The sequence below is a fragment of the Paramormyrops kingsleyae genome, chromosome 14 (assembly GCF_048594095.1).
Source record: "Paramormyrops kingsleyae isolate MSU_618 chromosome 14, PKINGS_0.4, whole genome shotgun sequence".
Classification (NCBI taxonomy): Eukaryota; Metazoa; Chordata; class Actinopteri; order Osteoglossiformes; family Mormyridae; genus Paramormyrops; species Paramormyrops kingsleyae.
The window spans coordinates 25,613,895-25,633,302 of NC_132810.1; the positions used below are offsets into that span (position 1 = coordinate 25,613,895).

The window sequence follows — 19,408 nt, forward strand, 5'->3', positions numbered from 1 at the left end:
GCCCGCCCCACTCACCACACCGCGTCCAGACCACGCCCCTCACCCGGGGAAAGCCGGAATGGGGCTGTTTTGTCTTCAGAGGCGCGACTCCGGCTGCCATCCCGTTGCGAGTGTAAGTAATAAATAACTGACTTTTCGTTATATCCGCATATTTTCTTTTGTCGTAAGTTGAGATGTAGCATTACATTTTTGTTATACACTATATATTTTGTATATCCTCGAGTATATCTGGGTGAAAGTAACTTTGATGAAGTGTTGTCTCGGGGTTTTAACAACATCAGTGAAGGTGTAGTTTTTAAAATTTGTTTTGGTTATGACCTGCAGTTGATCTTTAATATCCAATCCCAGTCGTAAAACTTGTTAATATTAATAATGGTAAAGCCCGGCTGTCTTCCCCAGCTTGTGTAAAGGGACCCGGGATTGTCTCCTGATTGTCCTCAGCGAGAGCTGAGAGCTTATCTCTTTCACAGAGCGCAGGCTCTTCTCCCAGCGCTGCTGTCCTGTCAGCTTTGTTATTTGGAGCACTTCTGGCGTCGACATGAACTGGGCTTTCCTCCAAGGCCTCCTGAGTGGGGTCAACAAGTATTCGACGGCATTCGGTCGCATGTGGCTGTCTGTCGTATTCCTCTTTCGCCTGATGGTGTTCGTGGTGGCAGCGGAGAAGGTGTGGGGCGACGAGCAGAAGGATTTCAGCTGCAACACGATTCAACCCGGCTGCCACAATGTCTGCTACGACTTCTATTTCCCCGTGTCGCACGTGCGCCTATGGGCACTGCAACTCATCTTTGTCACCTGCCCCTCGCTGCTGGTGGTGATGCACGTGGCGTACCGCGAGGACCGCGAGCGAAAGTACCGCGCCAAGCACGGCGAGGGCTGCGGCCGCCTCTACAGTGACACGGGCAAGAAGCGCGGAGGCCTCTGGTGGACCTACATCCTGACGCTGATCTTCAAGATGGTTGTGGACTCGGTCTTTGTGTTCCTGCTGTACTACATGTATGAGGGATACAACTTCCCTGCCCTCATCAAGTGCAAGGAAGACCCCTGCCCCAACGTGGTGGACTGCTTCATCGCTCGGCCTACCGAAAAGCGCATCTTCACCATCTTCATGGTGGTCACTAGCCTGGTGTGTGTGATTCTGTCCCTGCTGGAAATCTTCTACCTTGTGGGAAAGCGTTGCTGTGAGTGTGTGCTCTCACCCCAATACTCTCGGCAGCTCACGGTGACGACCACGTTGGTCAACGGCAAGGAGGGGTAGGCCCGTCCACCGGCTGGCCGTTTCTGTGCTCGCCTGCACTGCTGCCTGTGTTGACTCTGGCCTCAGGCAGGGGGGGCTCAAGGCTGCGTGAACGAGCAGAGGAACAATGCGGATGGGCACAAACATCGCAGCCTGACTGCTGTTATCAGGGTGCCGAACTCCCTCTAGACTTCCTTGAGAATTTGGAAAGCAGGAAAACCCTAGTCTGTTACATAACCTGTAACATTTCATCAGTGCTCACAAGAAGCCCTGCATATTTTTCAGCTAGAAACACAAACTGATTTGTTTGAAATGTGTTTTTAGACAGATATAGCTATATAGCTACATATATAAAATATAATTTTTTTTAGCTAAATGTAAACCACAAATTCATTCTTGACGGTGTGGAGACTGGGTATGAAACTGAATTGAAAAGAGTTTTGATAAGATTCCAGTTAATGGGATACATTTCAGGAAGTCTCCAGCATTGCACCATTACCAGTGTAGCATTCTGAGCATCTGGTGGCCTTTGGTTTGGAAATGCTGAGGATTTAGAAAGCAGTGTTTGTGCTGAATGTTTTGACAGGGGAAGCGTGTTCATTCCACTGTATTAGGGGCCACTTTTCAAGGAGGGTTATTTCAGGGTTGGGGTACTGGAACCCTTCAGATGTCATTTTGTGACTTTTATGATTATTTCACATCAAGATCAACATCCAATACTTCATAAACTCTGTCTATACGTCACATGTATATTGTTATGCAAAAGTCTTAAGCAGTCAAAAGAAAAGTTTCAAGCTGTTTGTCTGTTTAGTTAGCTTGTTTGTTAGTGCACATTTGCTCAGAACAAAACACATTTTAACATTAGAACATGTGGGACAAAAAGAGTAACACAATAAATACTTGTAAAAATATCTTCTGTTCTCCAAAAAGTTACTGATATCTAGTTGGACAGCTAGATGAACACCGCTTCAGTTCCCAAACCTCTCCTCAGGGGCACCTCAGCCATTCCATGTATTTATTAAATTTCATCAGCAGCTCAATTAGTTAAAAAGTCAGAGAGATACTGATTAGCTAGTGGTCAAGTTGAAAAATACTTGGGTGTATTGAGTGGTTGCTGCAAACACTGGGGTGATTTTAGCAGAGGGTTTGAAATGGCTAAGCTGACACACTTTGACAGGCATAATAGCAGAGTTTTACAGAAACGTAAAATCATTATAACATAATTATCTTTGGCTGCCTAAGACTTTTGCACAGTACTGTACATTTATTCTTTTTAAAAATGTATTTTTGTATAAACTGTATATCACTAGGTAATGAGCTGTCGTTTTGCCACAATTTTCAATATGGTACACAAAATATTTTTGCCAATTCTGTTAACGAGGGTGAAACAATTGGCTATTTCAGCTTTCTTTATCATGGGGTAAGTTGTGGTTGTGAATTCCTGTTCATCAGTGCTGTCAAAATGCATTTACTATGGTGATTAGATCTGTCCTGTTTACAAACACAAAATAAAGTTATTCATAAAAACATGAGATTCATTCCTTTTCATTTAATTCTGTGGCATTCATTTTTTTCTTTGACTGAATCAGTAAAGGTAGAGAGAGTCTCTGTGTGACTCATCTGTTTGCTCCTTTTCTCTGTTGCTGCCTTTGTCTTCATGGAAACTGCAGGGTTTCTAAAATGTTCCTGGTAGAACATTGTCCATCACAGATGATGTTTTCTGTTTGATATCTCAAATCTGTGATTTGACATTTTTATCTCCCCTGGCATTACTGCTCTGGGTATTCTCTGTACCCTAACAGTGCTGATACAGTCTATGTAGCGTGGCCATAAGTATGTCACCTGTGCCCATCAGATGTCCCCCTCGCCTGCCTGTGAAAAGCCGTGTGGCACCGGTGCCCATCAGGTCTGTCTGCCTGCTGACATTCTTGATTTTTATGACTGTTTATCCAGTTTAGGTTTCTCATGAAAAACGCAAGCACTCACTGTAGGCTATTAAGTGACACCAATTTGCTGACATATTCATGGGCTGCAGGAATACCCAGGAAAACAGGACCGATTTCCCAAACGTGTCCTCCATGTCTTTGTTTGTGCATTTGGTGGGAGGTGAGGAAGAACAGGTGCAGGTCATACTGCATGATGGTTATGGTTCGTATGGCACTGCTGAATCAGTCGAGGGAGATGTGTAGGGCTTGATCAGTACTGCTGAGATGTGTAGGGCTTGACCAGTACTGCTGAGATGTGTAGGGCTTGACCAGTACTACTGAAATGTGTAGGGCTTGACCAGTACTACTGAGATGTGTAGGGCTTGACCAGTACTGCTGAGATGTGTAGGGTTTGACCAGTACTGCTGAGATGTGTTCGGCGACATGCTCCCTGTCCAGCGGAACGTGAGGCTGGTTTTGGCGACATGCTCCCAGTCCAGCGGAACGTGAGGCTGGTTTCGGCGACATGCTCCCAGTCCAGCGGAACGTGAGGCTGGTTTCGGCGACATGCTCCCAGTCCAGCGGAATGTGAGGCTGGTTTCGGCGACATGCTCCCAGTCCAGCGGAACGTGAGGCTGGTTTCGGCATGCTCCAAAAGTACCCTCACACAGTGGGATTTGCACTTTATGTTTCTTGTTTAGCATGTATAACAGCTCTGGGCAGATGGAGGCCTCAGGAATGTGCACCCCCTGGCATTAGAGTGAACAGCCTCACAGCCACGACAGAGCTGAACGGACCGGCTTTGCAGGGACCCGCCTGAGGGTGGATGAACCCAGCTTTCCCTTTCCCGATAGGACATCCTCAGAAGCAGCAGACAGTGCAGGAAACGATGGTACCACCCTCACAGAACCCTTGTGCCCCCCCTGTGCCTGTCGTGGTCAGCTGTCCTGTGAAGCTGAACACTTTGTTTCATTTCGGGAGGTTACAGCAGGAGATTTGAGAGATGTGAGATAGGCAGAGCTGCATCTGTTCCTCACAGACATGTCGGGAACTGCAGGGAGGACGGCACGCAACGACCTGCTGGAACACATCCTGCACGCAGCAGCGGGTGACACGCCCAGCCAGCACTCGGGCTGGAGCTGCTGCAGGAAGTCCTTTACTGCTCTGCCTTTGTTAAGGGTTTCGCTTGAAAAGGCTGGCCTTAAACTAAGGAACCTGTGTACAATCTGAGCCATGCATTCATTGCCTTTGAGTAGAATGTTTTGAAGAATTAGTGATGCGTTTGAAGGGTTTGCTCCACCTTTAGTTTATGACTGTATGAAGGGTGTGTCTCAGAATGAGCTACATTCACAAGCTGAGGCAGTAAGGAGAACAAAGGCAGCTTCACGTTATGCTGCATTTATAAAGGCATCTTTGTGTTTGTCAGAAAATGAATATTTTTTTTGGCTTAAAAATGCCCTCCCCCTGCCCATGCCCCTCCTTCCTTGCACAAGAACCCAACAATCAAGTGTGACGATCTTCGGCAGCCAAAGATCCTGGTGGGTGTGGCTGGGTTGCATGGGCGATCTCGGGGGAAGCTGTGGGCATGGAAGAGTGGGGAGAGGTCTTGTTTGCCACACAGAAGTAAAATACCTTCAGAGATTAAAAGAGAATCTTCCATTTGGAACATGACCCTGCAAGGTCTATTCCAGCTTCAAAATATGCTTTATGCTGCTTTAAAACACTGATGTTCTGCTTCAGCCCCTCTTGCTTCTGCCGCTTGTCTTACCCAGCATTCCCTTGGTGGACCTGTTTTGGTATCTGTCCAGCCACAGACGGAAGCAGAAGTGCCTAGCTAGAAGTTATCGAGAAGGAACATATTCTCCCAGCCAGAGATGTCGACACATCAGGCACGCAGGTGGGGGGGAAGGTCCAACATGCATGCTAAGGCATGCAAAGACATGCGCCACACCCACCAGCTTCTCTCCTCTCAAAATCCAGCCCACAGATTGTTTGTAATCCACAATAGGGCTGCCTCACCTGCCCGGTCCACAGGTACAGCGAGAAACTCCGGAAGGTGGAGGAAGACAGAACACTGACTTTCTGTTTTGAGGCAAACATTACTGGTGTATTTAAGTAAGTCATGTGTCTTTATTTTTATACATTTATTGCGTTTTCTGTTGAAGTAGCATTGTTATTTGTTATTTGTAGAAGAAATAAAATGTAGGCTGTACAGTGACATTTTGGCAAAGTAAGGGCAGTGAGTCATTGAAACTGGGAAACACGTAAGTGTTGGATACTGGTCAGAGACAGGCTGTGTATCATGTGTTTGAGCAGGACATGCTGTTGTGTCTTTCGGACAGGTGGACACTCATTTAACAATGACTGGAAAATGTGTGAAAATTCTAGGAAGAATAAGATATTTCCCACTACAGCCAGAAACAATCACCAAGCCACTGACCCTTTGAAGTTAAAATCTAATCATTACCCAGCTTACAAGGCGTCAATTAATCAGTATGTATGTACAGTGTACAGAGAAAATGTTTTTGAGTCTTTTGGAATTATCTGGATTTCTGCATGAATGGCCTTGATAAGTTATAATTAAGACAGTCTTATTTAATAAATACACACAAAGTTAAGTTACACACAAAGTTAAGCGGTTTAAAAAATAACATTCATTGGAAAAAGAGTGTGATCAGACCTCCTTCATTGGCATTAACCACAGCTGAACACTGTCTGCAGTGGCTGATCAGACCTCCTTCATTGGCAATAACCACAGCCGAACACTGTCTGCAGTGGCTGATCAGACCTCCTTCATTGGCAATAACCACAGCCGAACACTGTCTGCAGTGGCTGATCAGACCTCCTTCATTGGCAATAACCACAGCCGAACACTGTCTGCAGTGGCTGATCAGACCTCCTTCATTGGCAATAACCACAGCCGAACACTGTCTGCAGTGGGTGATCAGACCTCCTTCATTGGCATTAACCATAGCCGAACACTGTCTGCAGTGGCTGATCAGACCTGTGCACTGCTTAGGCACTTTGCCCATTCCTTTACACAAAATGCTTTGGTTCCTGTATATTTCTGCAGTGTCTCGCTTGAAGGCCCTGCTTCAGATCAGCCACAGTGATTCAATGGGACTGAGTTTAGTTGTTCTCACATAGGGAATTTATTCTGTTTGAGCTACACTCAAAGCAGCTTTCATTGGTTCCTCACTGATTGCAGCTCCCAGGCCCTAAACCAGCACAGCAGCCCCACACTGTGACACTGTCACTGGGCTTCACACTGGGCATGAGCCTTTGCTGTTGCTATGCACTGTTTTGTTTTCTTCAAACACAACACAGGGTACATTTGCTAAAATGTTCAACTTTCATCTCATCTGTCTACAGAAAATTGCCCCAGTAGTGAACCATTCAGAGTGTCTTTAGCAAACTTCTTCTGGAGGGCAGTGGTTTCCTCCATGGTAACCTAATGGCAAATGGGCACTTTTGTAGTTTTCTTACGGTCCTTACACTGATCTTTATGACATCATTCCTAGAGAGTGGTAATGGTGCCCAGTATTGTCCATTTCTAAACCGTCTGCACTGTCAGAAAAAAAGGTCCTGTACAGTCCTTGAACCGTTTTGTTCCCCATGGTACTACAACAGGTAGAAGGCAATAATGTAATAAATGGCAATAACATAATAATTCCAATGTAATACTTTTTCTAAACCAATAACATAATAACTTTTTGCCGATAATATAAGTTATGACATTAATGGCCAGTTGTTACATTATTACATCACATTAAGAACAATCCCCATTGGTACCGAAATGATATATATACACACACACACACACATACCAACCCGATCTCACGAATTTTCGTGCAGCCATCACGACATAAAATCTATTGGTTCCCGGCCCACCAAATTTACACCTAAATGTTTTGTTTTTGTTAAGCGACCTTGTTTTTGCCAAGCGAGTGTTTTTGACGCGACCTTGCAAAACAGCGCTTGGATTTTACTTCTGTTGCATGAATGAGTTAGTGTATGGAGGGAAATCCCGGACATTATTCAAAAGGAATTATTAACAGAAGTAAAATCCAAGCGCTGTTTTGCAAGGTCGCGTCACACGTTATGGAAAGCGTTATCAGATCACAAAAAACAAAATATGATTCTGGCCATGCATGACTTTCCCGTCCCTTAGTCACCAGTTAGCGCTCATAGTGGCGGTGTTAGGCACTGCCCATTAAAACACATAGGGAGGGGAAACGTTACCCCAGCACGTAAAAAAAGCCGAAAATGTGATCACAGCACGTTTAAATAGATTTTATGTCATGATGGCTGCACGAAAATTCGTGAGATCGGGTTGCACATACACACATAAAGTGCCTAAATACAAACACACAGTGCAAAACGATGCATAGGAATCCCCAGGAAAATGCCGGGCCTTTTCCGAAGATGTCCTCCATGTCTTCATGTCTTTGTTTGTGCATTTGATGGGTGGTGAGTCTCAGCAGGTGCAGTAGGCACACTGCTTGAGGGTTGTGGTTCGTCTGGCACTGTGCATAGTGCTAACAAGGCCGTGATAAAAGAAGGGATGTAAACATGAGAAGGGCTGTTTGTGTCATGTACGTAGTCATGCATAGTTATGTAAGGAGTCACTGCTGTTTTTGAATGCTGTCTGGGCATGTGCTATGGCTGGGAGTGAGGGCTGTCACAGCAAGTGTAATGCAGTGCAGTGCCTTGTAGCAGGGACATTAGCAGCGTAGTGGATAAAAGAGGAGCCCATGGGGGGGACAGGGTCCTGCTGTAAATGTAAAGGAGGAGCCCATGGGGGGACAGGGTGCGGATGTAAATGTAAAGGAGGAGCGCATGGGGGGGACAGAGTCCTGCTGTAAATGTAAAGGAGGAGCCCATGGGGGGACAGGGTGCCGCTGTAAATGTAAAGGAGGAGCCCATGGGGGGACAGGGTGCCGCTGTAAATGTAAAGGAGGAGCCCATGGGGGGACAGGGTGCGGATGTAAATGTAAAGGAGGAGCCCATGGGGGGACAGGGTGCGGATGTAAATGTAAAGGAGGAGCCCATGGGGGGGACAGGGTCCTGCTGTAAATGTAAAGGAGGAGCCCATGGGGGGACAGGGTGCGGATGTAAATGTAAAGGAGGAGCCCATGGGGGGGACAGGGTCCTGCTGTAAATGTAAAGGAGGAGCCCATGGGAGGACAGGGTGCCGCTGTAAATGTAAAGGAGGAGCCCATGGGGGGACAGGGTGCAGATGTAAATGTAAAGGAGGAGCCCATGGGGGGACAGGGTGCGGATGTAAATGTAAAGGAGGAGCACATGGGGGGACAGGGTGTGGATGTAAATGTAAAGGAGGAGCACATGGGGGGACAGGGTGCGGATGTAAATGTAAAGGAGGAGCACATGGGGGGACAGGGTGCGGATGTAAATGTAAAGGAGGAGCACATGGGGGGACAGGGTGCGGATGTAAATGTAAAGGAGGAGCACATGGGGGGACAGGGTGCCGCTGTAAATGTGTCCCTTACAGGGACTTGGATGTAAAATACATCATTGCCTGACAACACAGTCAGCATGGCCACACACACACACACACACACACTTTTCTTTACCTAGTTTGTGGGACTTTGAAACATACAGGCAAATAGGGCATGAGAGTTTTTCAAAGGTTGACAATAATTTCAGTGGCAAGAACTGAGGAATGAGGATGATTGTTGACATGTTTTTGTTTGTAATATAAAAACAACAGTGATGGGATTTAAACCTAATGATTAAGCATTTTGTTTAGGTAAATCCTTTTAAGGAGCAAACACAAAATACCCATAATGCCTCAGATTGTGATGAAAAGAAATACATGTGAGTCCTTCTGGGCAGTTCACTGACCTTCATGACAGGTGCAGGGTTTGGCTCAGGGCCTCGGTGCCTGTGATTGGAAGGTTTCTGGATCCAATCCCATGCTTAGCAGAATAGTAACACCTCCGGTGGGCCCCTGAGCAAGGCCCTTAACCCCCTGCAATGCTCCCGGGGCCCGAGATAAATCGGCAACCCTGTGCCTGGTCCCCAAGCTTTTCTCTCATATGCCTGTGTTTATGTCTCAAAAAACAGCAAGATTGGATACGTGAAAGCTAAAGAATTCCTATCTACCTAACACTCTGGTATAAAGAAAGCATAATAAAAAAAAATAAGAATAAATAAGTCAGGAGTAATGGGACACAGTGAGTGCCGAGAGATTAAATAAATACACCCTCCAATGAGGCAGGGCAGCGATCTGTTACACCTGCCGCTTGTGACCCACCGACCCACACTGCAGCACCTGCCTCATGCAACTCGTGTTCCTGCACCTACCCAATATGATCTGTGCTCCTGCATCTGCTACATGTGATCTATGCTGCTCAGCTAATCTGTTGTTCCTACAGGGTCCTTGGTTTGCTGTGTGCAGCTAGAAGATATAAAGAGGAGGCAGCATACATCCATATTCTGCAGCTTGCCATGGACTGGAAGAACTTCCAGGCGCTGCTCAGCGGAGTCAATAAGTACTCCACGGCATTTGGCCGCATCTGGCTCTCGGTGGTGTTCGTGTTCCGGGTGCTTGTGTATGTGGTGGCGGCTGAGCGCGTTTGGGGTGATGAGCAGAAGGACTTTGACTGCAACACACGGCAGCCCGGCTGCCCCAACGTCTGCTATGACCAGTTCTTCCCCATTTCCCACGTGCGCCTTTGGGCACTGCAGCTCATCTTCGTTACCTGCCCCTCGCTGTTGGTGGTGATGCACGTGGCGTACCGCAAGGAGCGCGAGCGAAAGCACCGTGTTAAGCATGGCATGGAGGCCAAACTCTATGAGAATACTGGCAAGAAGCATGGCGGTTTGTGGTGGACATACTTGCTCAGCTTATTCTTCAAGACAGGAATTGAGATTGCCTTTCTGTACCTGCTGCACTTCATCTACGACAGCTTTTACTTGCCTAGACTGGTCAAATGCAACTCCAAGCCCTGCCCCAACCAGGTGGACTGCTACATTGGGCGCCCCACTGAGAAGAAGGTTTTCACATACTTTATGGTGGGGGCCTCAGCCTTCTGCATCGTGCTCAACATCTGTGAGATCATGTACTTGATCTTCAAGCGCATTTCACGCGTCGCCCGCCAGATGAAGAGACAGACTCGCATTACGGTATCGCATCATAACGACTGCAAGAACAATGCATGCTGCAACTGCCACCTGCCCATGAACCGGCTCGACATCAAGCCCAGCCTCCGCATCAAGGAGGACATGAGAGCCTCCGCTCCCAATCTGTCCTGGGCTCCCTAGGAGCTCCAGCGACCTTCACCAGCTGGAGGACAATCAGTATCACAGCGGTGGCCCTGACTGCTCTGAGAGCAGCACAACCCCCTGCTGAAGCAGACTCCCGCATAGCTGGAAGCTGTGAGGGCTGGACTGTCATGGGGCAGCAGGCTGGGTACTGGGCTCTGAATAGTACACCATTTCAGGGGCTTTTGATTGAAAATAACCTGCAATCGAATGGATTTCATTGGTTGTTTAATATTTGTCATAATAAATTCATCCATCAATGTATGCATTTTCCATAACTTTTAGACAACTGCTAATTTGAGTGTGTGTACTTGAATTTCTCTGTGAGGTCGGACCCGCTGCTTGTGCTGGAAAGGCATCATACTCCGGGGATTTTTCATGTGATTGTGACATGGATACCTTTCAAGAACTGTAGTATTGTACATAAGCATCTTTTTAAGATTTTTTTTTTTTACATTAAACTTTTTTTACTATCATTATTACTTTGCTGTCAGTTTGTTTTAAAAAACTGAGCTGGGAAATGATTCTGCTGTTCCATATGAACACTAAAATCCATCATCTACAAAAGGTGACAGAAGGAAAAGTCTCTCCAGTACGGAGGCTTGTAGTGATCTCAGAAACACAGGGCACAATGCACGGGACACCCTGGGTGGGACACCAGTCTACTGTACGGCAGGCACGCACCCAAGCACACAATGAGGGCAACTCAGAGACACATTCATCTAAACCACATGGCTTTGGATGACCGGAGGAGGCTGGAGAACCCAGAGCCCACATGAACATGGGGAGTACATGTAAAATGAAGGTACTAGAGCAGTTTAATGTCAATGTTTCAGAAGCGAAGTGAGATGCCCCCCCAGTCGGGAAGACAGCCTAAGTGCCTGAGTGGCTCTGCCAGTCCTGAACTCCCCAGGTGTGCTGTGTCTGAGAAGACGTGTTGGAGGAGGTGTCCACAGGACAAGCAGAACAGGTGGCAAAAACAGCAAAAACTCCTGCCCCTCCCTGGACACACCACCTTGATACACTCCTGCTACTGGAACTCTTACGCAAGGTGCAGTGTGACACGCACACTGTAGCGGAGGCGTGGAGTGGCTTACTCACTTACATCGGCTGCGTCAGGGACCAGGCTGACTGGCCAACCCTGAAGTCCCACAGAAGACATGTCACATATCAGATAATACAGGAGTCTGAAGTGGCAGGTTTATCTCCTTGGGGGGAAGTTCATATATCAGCAATGTGTTCCAATTTGTTTTCACAATAGACAAGGAAATTTAAGGTATTTGGCAGTCGTGCATCGACAAGCCCTAAAGTAGAGTAAATAGCTGAGAGCAAAGTCAGCACAGCAACAGTCAGGAGGCGCCATGCTGGGCGAGACCCTGGAGCTTAAGGACGCTGCCGTCCTGGGCAGCTTAGCTAGTACAATGGGGATCTTTTTGAAGAAGATATCAGAGACAAAAAAAAAACAATACCTATAACTCTCATTACTTCGCAATTAACTTTAAACTCAGTCTCGATATACTGTACACTTCTGCATGGAAAATGTCACAGTCACGGAGACTCAGCTAGTGAGGACGGACACACCTCACAGAAAAATCCGCAACACATTCAGAAAGTTTCTATGGAAACAAACTTCCTAAACCACATTTTTGCAAATATATAGATGTTCAAATGTTATAATTGTAACTGAATCCAACACATGCCACGTTTTTAAATCTGGACTGTATTCCATATCCCATTTTCAGCATTGCATGGGCACCATTTATGCCCTGATTTTCCTTTTGTCTTCTCGGTGCTGCAGAGTGCAGCTACTACATAACACATAACATTCCTGGCTCCCAAACATTTTGCTCCTCCTGGTCAGACTCCTCAAGCCTACTTGAATGAGGCACCGCAACTCAAGCAGGTGCACAAACATCCAGATCTTTTTATTATTCTGGGGGATTTCAACAGAGCAAACCTCACCCACAGACTTTGCAGATACAGACAATGTCGTGCTTATATTGTTTAAACTAGAGCAGTGTATTTTTAACTTGTCTGTAATTTCTCTGTGAGAAACTACCAGACTCAAATTCCTTGGATGTGTGAGCTTATTTGACCAATAAACTTGATTCTGATTTCCACCTCAGACACCCACATTGTCCAGGATCCACCTCAGATACACCTCCACTCCAGGTCAGATACCCATATGGTCTGGGATCCATCTCAGACACACAGCAGCTCCAGGTCAGATACATGCAATAAAGGTGAAAGATTTTATGAATTTTTTTTACAAAGCAACAAATGACAATGTTAATGTACAGTCATGGCCAAAAGTTTTGAGAATGACACAAATATTAGTTTTCACAAAGTCTGCTGCTTCACTTTTTATGATGCCAATTTGCATGTACTCCAGATGCATTGCAATTAATTGCAAAGTCCCTCTTTCCCATGAAAATGAACTTAATCCCAAAAATCCCATTTCCACTGCATTTCAGCCATGCCACAAAAAGGACCTGCTGACATCATTTCAGCGATTCAACAAATGCAACAATGTCATTTTATTTTTTGGAGGTATGTTTTACAAAGTCAGAATGTTCAGCTATCAGGTAAAATGGTTTTGTGTCATATCTGTGATTTGTTTTTTGGACTACAAAGGAAAACAACTGACTGAACATCCTCCAAGAGTAGTGATTCCATAATTTTTGCCAGGGGTTGTAGTAATACTGCACCTAAATCAACCATTTATTGGATCATCAAGAACTTCAAGGAGAAAGGTTCAATTGTTGTGAAGAAGGCTTCAGGGCGCCTAAGAAAGTCCAGCAAGCACCAGGAGGACCGTCTCCTAAAGTTGATTCAGCTCCAGGATCGGGGCACCACCAGTGCAGAGCTTGCTCTGGAATTGCAGCAGGCAGGTGTGAGTGCATTTGCACGCACAGAGAGGCAAAGACTTTTGGAGGATGGCCTGATGTCAAGAAGGGCAGCAAAGAAGCCTCTGAAATGATGTCACTGAAACATCAGGGATAGACTGATATTCTGCAAAAGGTACAGGGATCGGACTGCTGATGACTGGGGTAAAGTCATTTTTGATGAATGCCCTTTCTGGTTGTTCGAGGCATCCGGGAAAAAGGATTGCCCAGAGAAGAAAAGGTGAGCGCCCAGAAGTTGATTGACAGCATGCCAGGGCAAATTGCAGAGGTCTTGAAAAAGAAGGGCCAGCACTGCAAATATTGACTCTTTGCATAAACTTGTAATTGTCAATAAAAGCCTTTGATATCTATGAAGGGCTTGTAACTATACTTAAATATACCATAGAAACATCTACAAACACTAAATCAACAAACTATGTGAAACCCAATACTTGTGTCATTCACAACTTTTGGCCACGACTGTATATCTACAATTAAGGTAAGTCAGTGTCAGTTGCTCTACACACAATCACCATATTTTAGTATACTGTAACATATTTTTTTTCCCCAAAAATTCTCAAGTTCATGAGAATTACCTATATTTTATTACTCGTTTAATGGTTTAACTTAAACTTGTGAAGTGCAGATTATTAATTTCCAACAAAGATCCTACTTGCAGGTTGCAAGCCTGTGTATGTACATACTGTGAAGCACACAGCTTTGGTTATGTCAAAATGGGTTAGTGGAAAAGGGTAGTGTAGCTCTTTTGACTTTTATTTTGGCACAGCACCCAAGATAGTGAGGAACTTGGGGAAAATCAGTAGGAGTGGCTTTTGGGGGAGTTTTGGCGTTTTTGGCGCGCCCCCTTCAAGTTCGAGGCTATTTTTATTTTTTGGCTGGTACAGTATGTTACTTCGGCTATTAAGGTTGGGTTGTGGTAATCTGAACATAGAGTCCTTCTTCATTTCTGGAAAATGCATCTTCAGTCTCCTGAACCCTCACGCCTTACATATTTATTATATGTGCGTGTTTTCCGGATGTCTTAAGGTAGTATTTATAATGAGTGTGAGCGTATACAGGGATTGACCTAACTGGTACGCAAGTACGCATTCACCTTTAAAAGCGATACGTGCGGCAATCGATTGTTTTAACGTATTTTATGTGCATTTGCGCCGATATTACAAGAAATTATTGTGGGTTTTATCCTCTATATGCTAATTCGTACTTCATTTGCGATATAGAGGTTAGGCTGCACGGTAATTTCTTGCTATATCAGTGCAAATGCTCATAAAATACGCATTTGCGCTGCTACATTAATCGATTACCGCACTTATCGCTTTTAAAGGTGAATGCGTACTTGCGTACCAGTTATGTCAATCCCTGTGTATATGCTACCATAATAAATCAGGAAAAAAAGAAACCACATGTGTAGTTGGATTATTCCTGAACAACTATGTACACAGCTAAACAGCTCAAATACGGCAGAGGTTTCTGTAGTAACTGCACCAGCTACTAGGTTACTGCAATAATAAATCACAAGAACGGTACAGTATCAGTACGTGGATATGATTTAAATAACGATGTCAAGTACTTCTTTGAAACCCCCAGGTGAGTTATCTGATGTGGTTTGAGTACTAACAGTTTTAAATGCTGATCAAGTCGAATAAAATGGGCAGTGCTCCCTTAAGACGTAGAAACTCGGGGCGGGGCGTCCCGGTCGGAGCGTCGGATCCGGGCAGGTACAGCGGGGTGGGGCGTCTCTGTGTGGCGGCCGGAGAACTGACAGGCTTGGCCATGAGTGAAAAGTTCGTTTCATTAAGTTCTCCTTTTTAGTGACCTAAGCAAGACCACAATCAACATGCCGAACTTGGGTAAGTACAGTTTTTTTTCGCAATAAATTCGATGTATGCAAAGGATTAAAGGTGCTGGTAGCCGGACGCAAAGGCTGGCTGTTATGCTGGGTGGAGCAGGAAGCTGATTCGCCGACAGGTGGCGCGGTGCTTCGGCCAGTCTGGCTAAGTATGGCTGTCCGTAATCATGTTTCCTGAGCACAAACACAGGTCTCTCCCTTTCTTTTGGAAAATAATTAGTTTACATTTCCAACAATCCAGCAGATTACATGAAAGGCAGATGTTATTGTTCAGAAATAAAACTGTAGGACCTATTGCTGGTACAGGGTCTAATCAGATTTTAATTTTCTTTATTTAATTTGGGATTTAGAGCGACCTGTTTCCTCAGGGTTCCATTGTGTGAAACCCGGGGTGGAATGTTTTGGATCTGGGGGAAATTTCCTGGAAATATAAAGGCAGACAAGCTGTAGGCTGTCACAGGCTGATCTGAGCGTCATTAGACAGGCTGATCTGAGCGTCATTAGACAGGCTGATCTGAGCGTCATTAGACAGGCTGATCTGAGCGTCATTAGACAGGCTGATCTGAGTGTCATTAGACAGACAGGCTGTCATGAGCTGATCTGAGTGTCACATGCCTAATTGTAACCCTAACCCACTCTCTCAATGCCTTTCTCGCATGGCTGCAGATAATTGGCGTGACTGTCTGGAGGACTCGAGAGCCCTCATGAAGACGGGCCTGGGCCTGGTGCTGGTGGGGCACATGAACTTCCTGCCGGCGGCGCTTTTGCACGGTGCTGTGCTGCGGCACGTGAGTCTGCATGAGCAGGCTCGGGCCACGGAGTATGCGGTAGCCAATGTCCTGGTCATCATTGCTGGCCTACTGGTGAGCCCTGGTGGCAGGGGGTAATGGATTGGCAGCAGAGTGTATACTGCCAGCTGTAACATTTGGTGGATTGGTACATAGTAGGCTCTTTCACACCAGAGTTCTGGAACCTGGTCCCTGCTTATGAGTTCCTAAGCTGTCTGGACCTGGATCTTTTGTAGCTCCTGGCCACTTCCATGTATCGTTTTCACACTGCACAATAGGAACTGGGACCTTTATGTGAAATAAGCATGGGAGATACAAAATGTTCGTAGGTTAAATTTCACACATAATTTCATGCAAAACTACACCACCACCTGAAAAAAATGGAGGATGCACAAGTCGTTTTGTTAGTCATTTGTTAGTTACTGGGACAATATACCAGTAATAAGCTCTGGCATGTTTCACTGCTGGCACTGGCAATAGACAAGGTATATCAGTTGTCAGTTGAATTTTACATTGCAGAAATATGGAAACAAATTATAAATGTATTAATTGATGCATTAAATGTAATTGAGATACAAAAATAATCCCACCTGCTCAATTTTTTCTCTACTGCTTATATCTGTCTTCCCTGCAATTCCACGTAACTAATGTCGGTGTTTGTGGTCAACCAGTCAGCAAGTTATCGCTGTCATGACACTGTGTTTGAAGGAAAAGTGCCTAGCCTGGAGTACAGACTGAAAAAGGGTTCCAGAACTACCTCCAAGGAACTACAATCGGGCTGACTACCTGCAGTATGAACATGTTCTAGGAAAATGTTCTAGTTTCTGAAAAAATATGTAGTCTTGGGAAAACAGTCCAATAGTCGTCATCATGACTCCTATGTGGGTATAAAGTAAAACTTTTTGCACTTTTTTTCTTTAGTTAACTGTAGGGTTGCAGGGATTTTCTGGTGTTTTATTTCCAACCATTTCAGCAGCAGGTTTACAGGGAAAGTTCCACCTGCTTTCTCATTGCTCTGCTGTCCCGCTACACCCCTGTTCCCACATGTGCTGTACAGGCTGTCGTCGCTGGGATTCTGGCCATTGTCATGTCCAAAAAGAAGAAGAGCGGGCTGTGGGTGAGTGTGGCAAGGGGTAGGCTGTGTGAACCAGCATGTGTGTCTGCCGCCAGCAGCAAACTTCCCCAGATGTCTTCTTGTCTGAGTAAAGTCGGGGTGTCTGCTCCCTGAGTAAAGTCGGGGTGTCTGCTCCCTGAGTAAAGTCGGGGTGTCTGCTTCCTGAGTAAAGTCGGGGTGTCTGCTCCCCTGCAGATGGGCATCCTGCTGCTAATCAGCTTGCTGGCCGGACTCTTGGCGCTTGCATCCATGGTGGACTTCATTGTCAGCTTGGTGACCGCCATCCAGAACAAAGGGCAGAAGCTCTTTACACACTGCTTGACCGTGGACAACATTAGCTACTACAGCATCACCACAGAGTGCCCCTTTGACCCAACACGTGTCTACGTGAGTCTAATGCTGTAAACAGACGGCACAAAAAGGGACTGATCCAGGAACAGTGTTTGACTGTGTCCTTCAGCTTGCTCATTTGCCATAAGCTTTGCCTTGAAGCCAGCACTGACTCGGATTTGCACACGCACTCACACCCACAGTCACGCTCGCACTTACACTCACACTTTGGCTGTGTCCCCTCCCAGGGTACCACTGTGGCTCTCTGGCTGTTTCTCATCTTGATGTGCATGGTGGAGATTCTCTTCTCCTTCCGTTGCTGCGCAGCCTCTGCCTGCTTCCTGTCTTTGTCACCTCCATGTGGGAGGAAGAAGAAGAGAAGGAGGGTTGGCAAAAAACAGGTGAGTGAAGGAGGCTTCTCTCGTACTGTCAGTGATGGACCAATAAGAGAGCTTTTTGTGTGGCTCCATGTGGGTGTATGTCATGTATACATTATGTATACAAGCTGTTACCACCATTAGCAGGTAGTTCATGCCAAGGGCACTGAAAGACCCCCTGCTCGTTTGGGCAGATGATTTGTTCAGCGACTCCTTAGCAGCTGACTTTTCCTTATCGACCCTCATACCTGCATAACTGCCCTTGTTGATCACTTTCCTGACCATGTTCTTCTTTAGGTGACTGTGCAGCTCCCACAGGAAATGACATCACTGTCTCAGGACAGGCCATCTACACAGGAGGAGGACTCTGAGGCGCAGGAGTGTGACCTGCTCAAGGTGGATTCCACTCTTCTCCAGCTCTGAAGCAGGAACATCTACCTCTGTACTCTGACACCCGGAAGATTTGGGTGGGGCAGGTGCCTCAGGCTGCCGGCTATTCAGGGGGTCCAATGCTTCCTGCTTTTCTCTCTTTCCTCATTTTAGTATCAATGCTGCTATGAAAGGTGACAAAAGCCAAGAAGCCGCAGAACCTGATGTTTCTCCTTGTTGGTGAGGGTGGGGTGAGGGTGGGGTGATGGTGCAGCTCACAGTCACAGACCCAGATGTGCCTGCACACGGTGACACGGACATCGCACATACACACACTGCGTGACTGTTCTGGGAATCTTTAAAAAGGCATGTAATGCAGTAACAAATTCATTCATTATTCATTAACTGTCACAGTCCTCAGTTAAAACCTCATCTATTCGCCTTCACACCCAAATTCATACAAAAGTCCGACTTTAAGAACTTCTACAGGAAACTTCATCTGTGTGAGCTGTATAGCAAGTTAGTGATTGCTCTGTTATGCTATCACTTACCTTTTGGATTACTTAAGTACCTTCAAGAGGCATCAAACTTTCCAGAAGATAGCGAAGAAGACACAGCTACACACAGGTGCTATACTGGTTTCACATAAGTAAGCAAAGAAGCATGCTTGCAATTTGTTGAAGCATTAGTACATCAACAACTGTAACTTGCCTGTTATTTTGTATTGAGATGGTGCATCAATGACCTACAAACAGAAAATGTTAAAGAAGTGTAGTGTGCTATGCAGGGTTCATACACTTTGTAATGAATGGCTTTGCATAACTTTTCCATTTTTTCCACCCCTATTAAATTCTCCACAACCAATTTAATTTTTTCACTTTTTAAAAACTTTCATTTAAAAATACATCTGATTTTAACAACTACACACTGCTGCTTCACTGACTCTGAAATATATCTCTTCAGCAATAATAAAGCCAAACATTTAATTTAGAAAATCTTTCAGTAAGTGTCACTTGCTTATTTGTAAACTTTTGTAAAGGTATTGCTTACATTTGTGAAGTGTCAAGTTTTACTAGTCTTAGCTTTCTGGTCTCATAACAGACCTTAAATGAGCATTTCTGTTAGTGATGTCTAGTCAACAATGCAACAATAATCCTCATGCGCTTGCAGAAGTAGCACCTATGGCTAACAAAGATTGATACTTTATATCACATAACCAACTACTGTTA

The 19,408-nt window shown here is 45.6% G+C and overlaps 3 protein-coding genes across 5 annotated transcripts; all 3 read left to right on the top strand.

Annotated features, from left to right (window-relative positions):
- Positions 1-2,766, top strand: gjb10 (gap junction protein beta 10). Of its 2 annotated transcripts, none has more exons than XM_023790919.2 (2): positions 1-112; positions 471-2,766. In XM_023790919.2, exon 2 carries the CDS (start codon positions 539-541, stop codon positions 1,253-1,255), a length of 717 nt encoding a protein of 238 aa, XP_023646687.1. In that variant the 5' UTR covers positions 1-112; positions 471-538; the 3' UTR covers positions 1,256-2,766. The 2 variants fall into 2 exon arrangements, with proteins under 2 accessions (XP_023646687.1, XP_023646688.1); XM_023790920.2 differs by having other exon boundaries at positions 17-112; positions 400-2,766.
- Positions 2,767-5,116: 2,350 nt separating this feature from the next.
- Positions 5,117-10,922, top strand: gjb3 (gap junction protein beta 3). The gene is made up of 2 exons (XM_023790962.2): positions 5,117-5,274; positions 9,558-10,922. The coding sequence occupies exon 2, from the start codon at positions 9,631-9,633 to the stop codon at positions 10,444-10,446; it is 816 nt and encodes a 271-aa protein (XP_023646730.1). The 5' UTR covers positions 5,117-5,274; positions 9,558-9,630; the 3' UTR covers positions 10,447-10,922.
- A 3,740-nt stretch (positions 10,923-14,662) lies between these two features.
- LOC111833053 (transmembrane protein 54-like) lies at positions 14,663-19,174 on the top strand. Of its 2 annotated transcripts, none has more exons than XM_072698871.1 (6): positions 14,663-15,202; positions 15,868-15,989; positions 17,047-17,106; positions 17,299-17,490; positions 17,682-17,834; positions 18,108-19,174. In XM_072698871.1, the coding sequence occupies exons 1-6, from the start codon at positions 15,190-15,192 to the stop codon at positions 18,231-18,233; spliced, it is 666 nt and encodes a 221-aa protein (XP_072554972.1). In that variant the 5' UTR covers positions 14,663-15,189; the 3' UTR covers positions 18,234-19,174. The 2 variants fall into 2 exon arrangements, with proteins under 2 accessions (XP_072554972.1, XP_023646729.1); XM_023790961.2 differs by having other exon boundaries at positions 14,667-15,202; positions 15,868-16,064.
- The last annotated feature ends 234 nt before the right edge of the window (positions 19,175-19,408 follow it).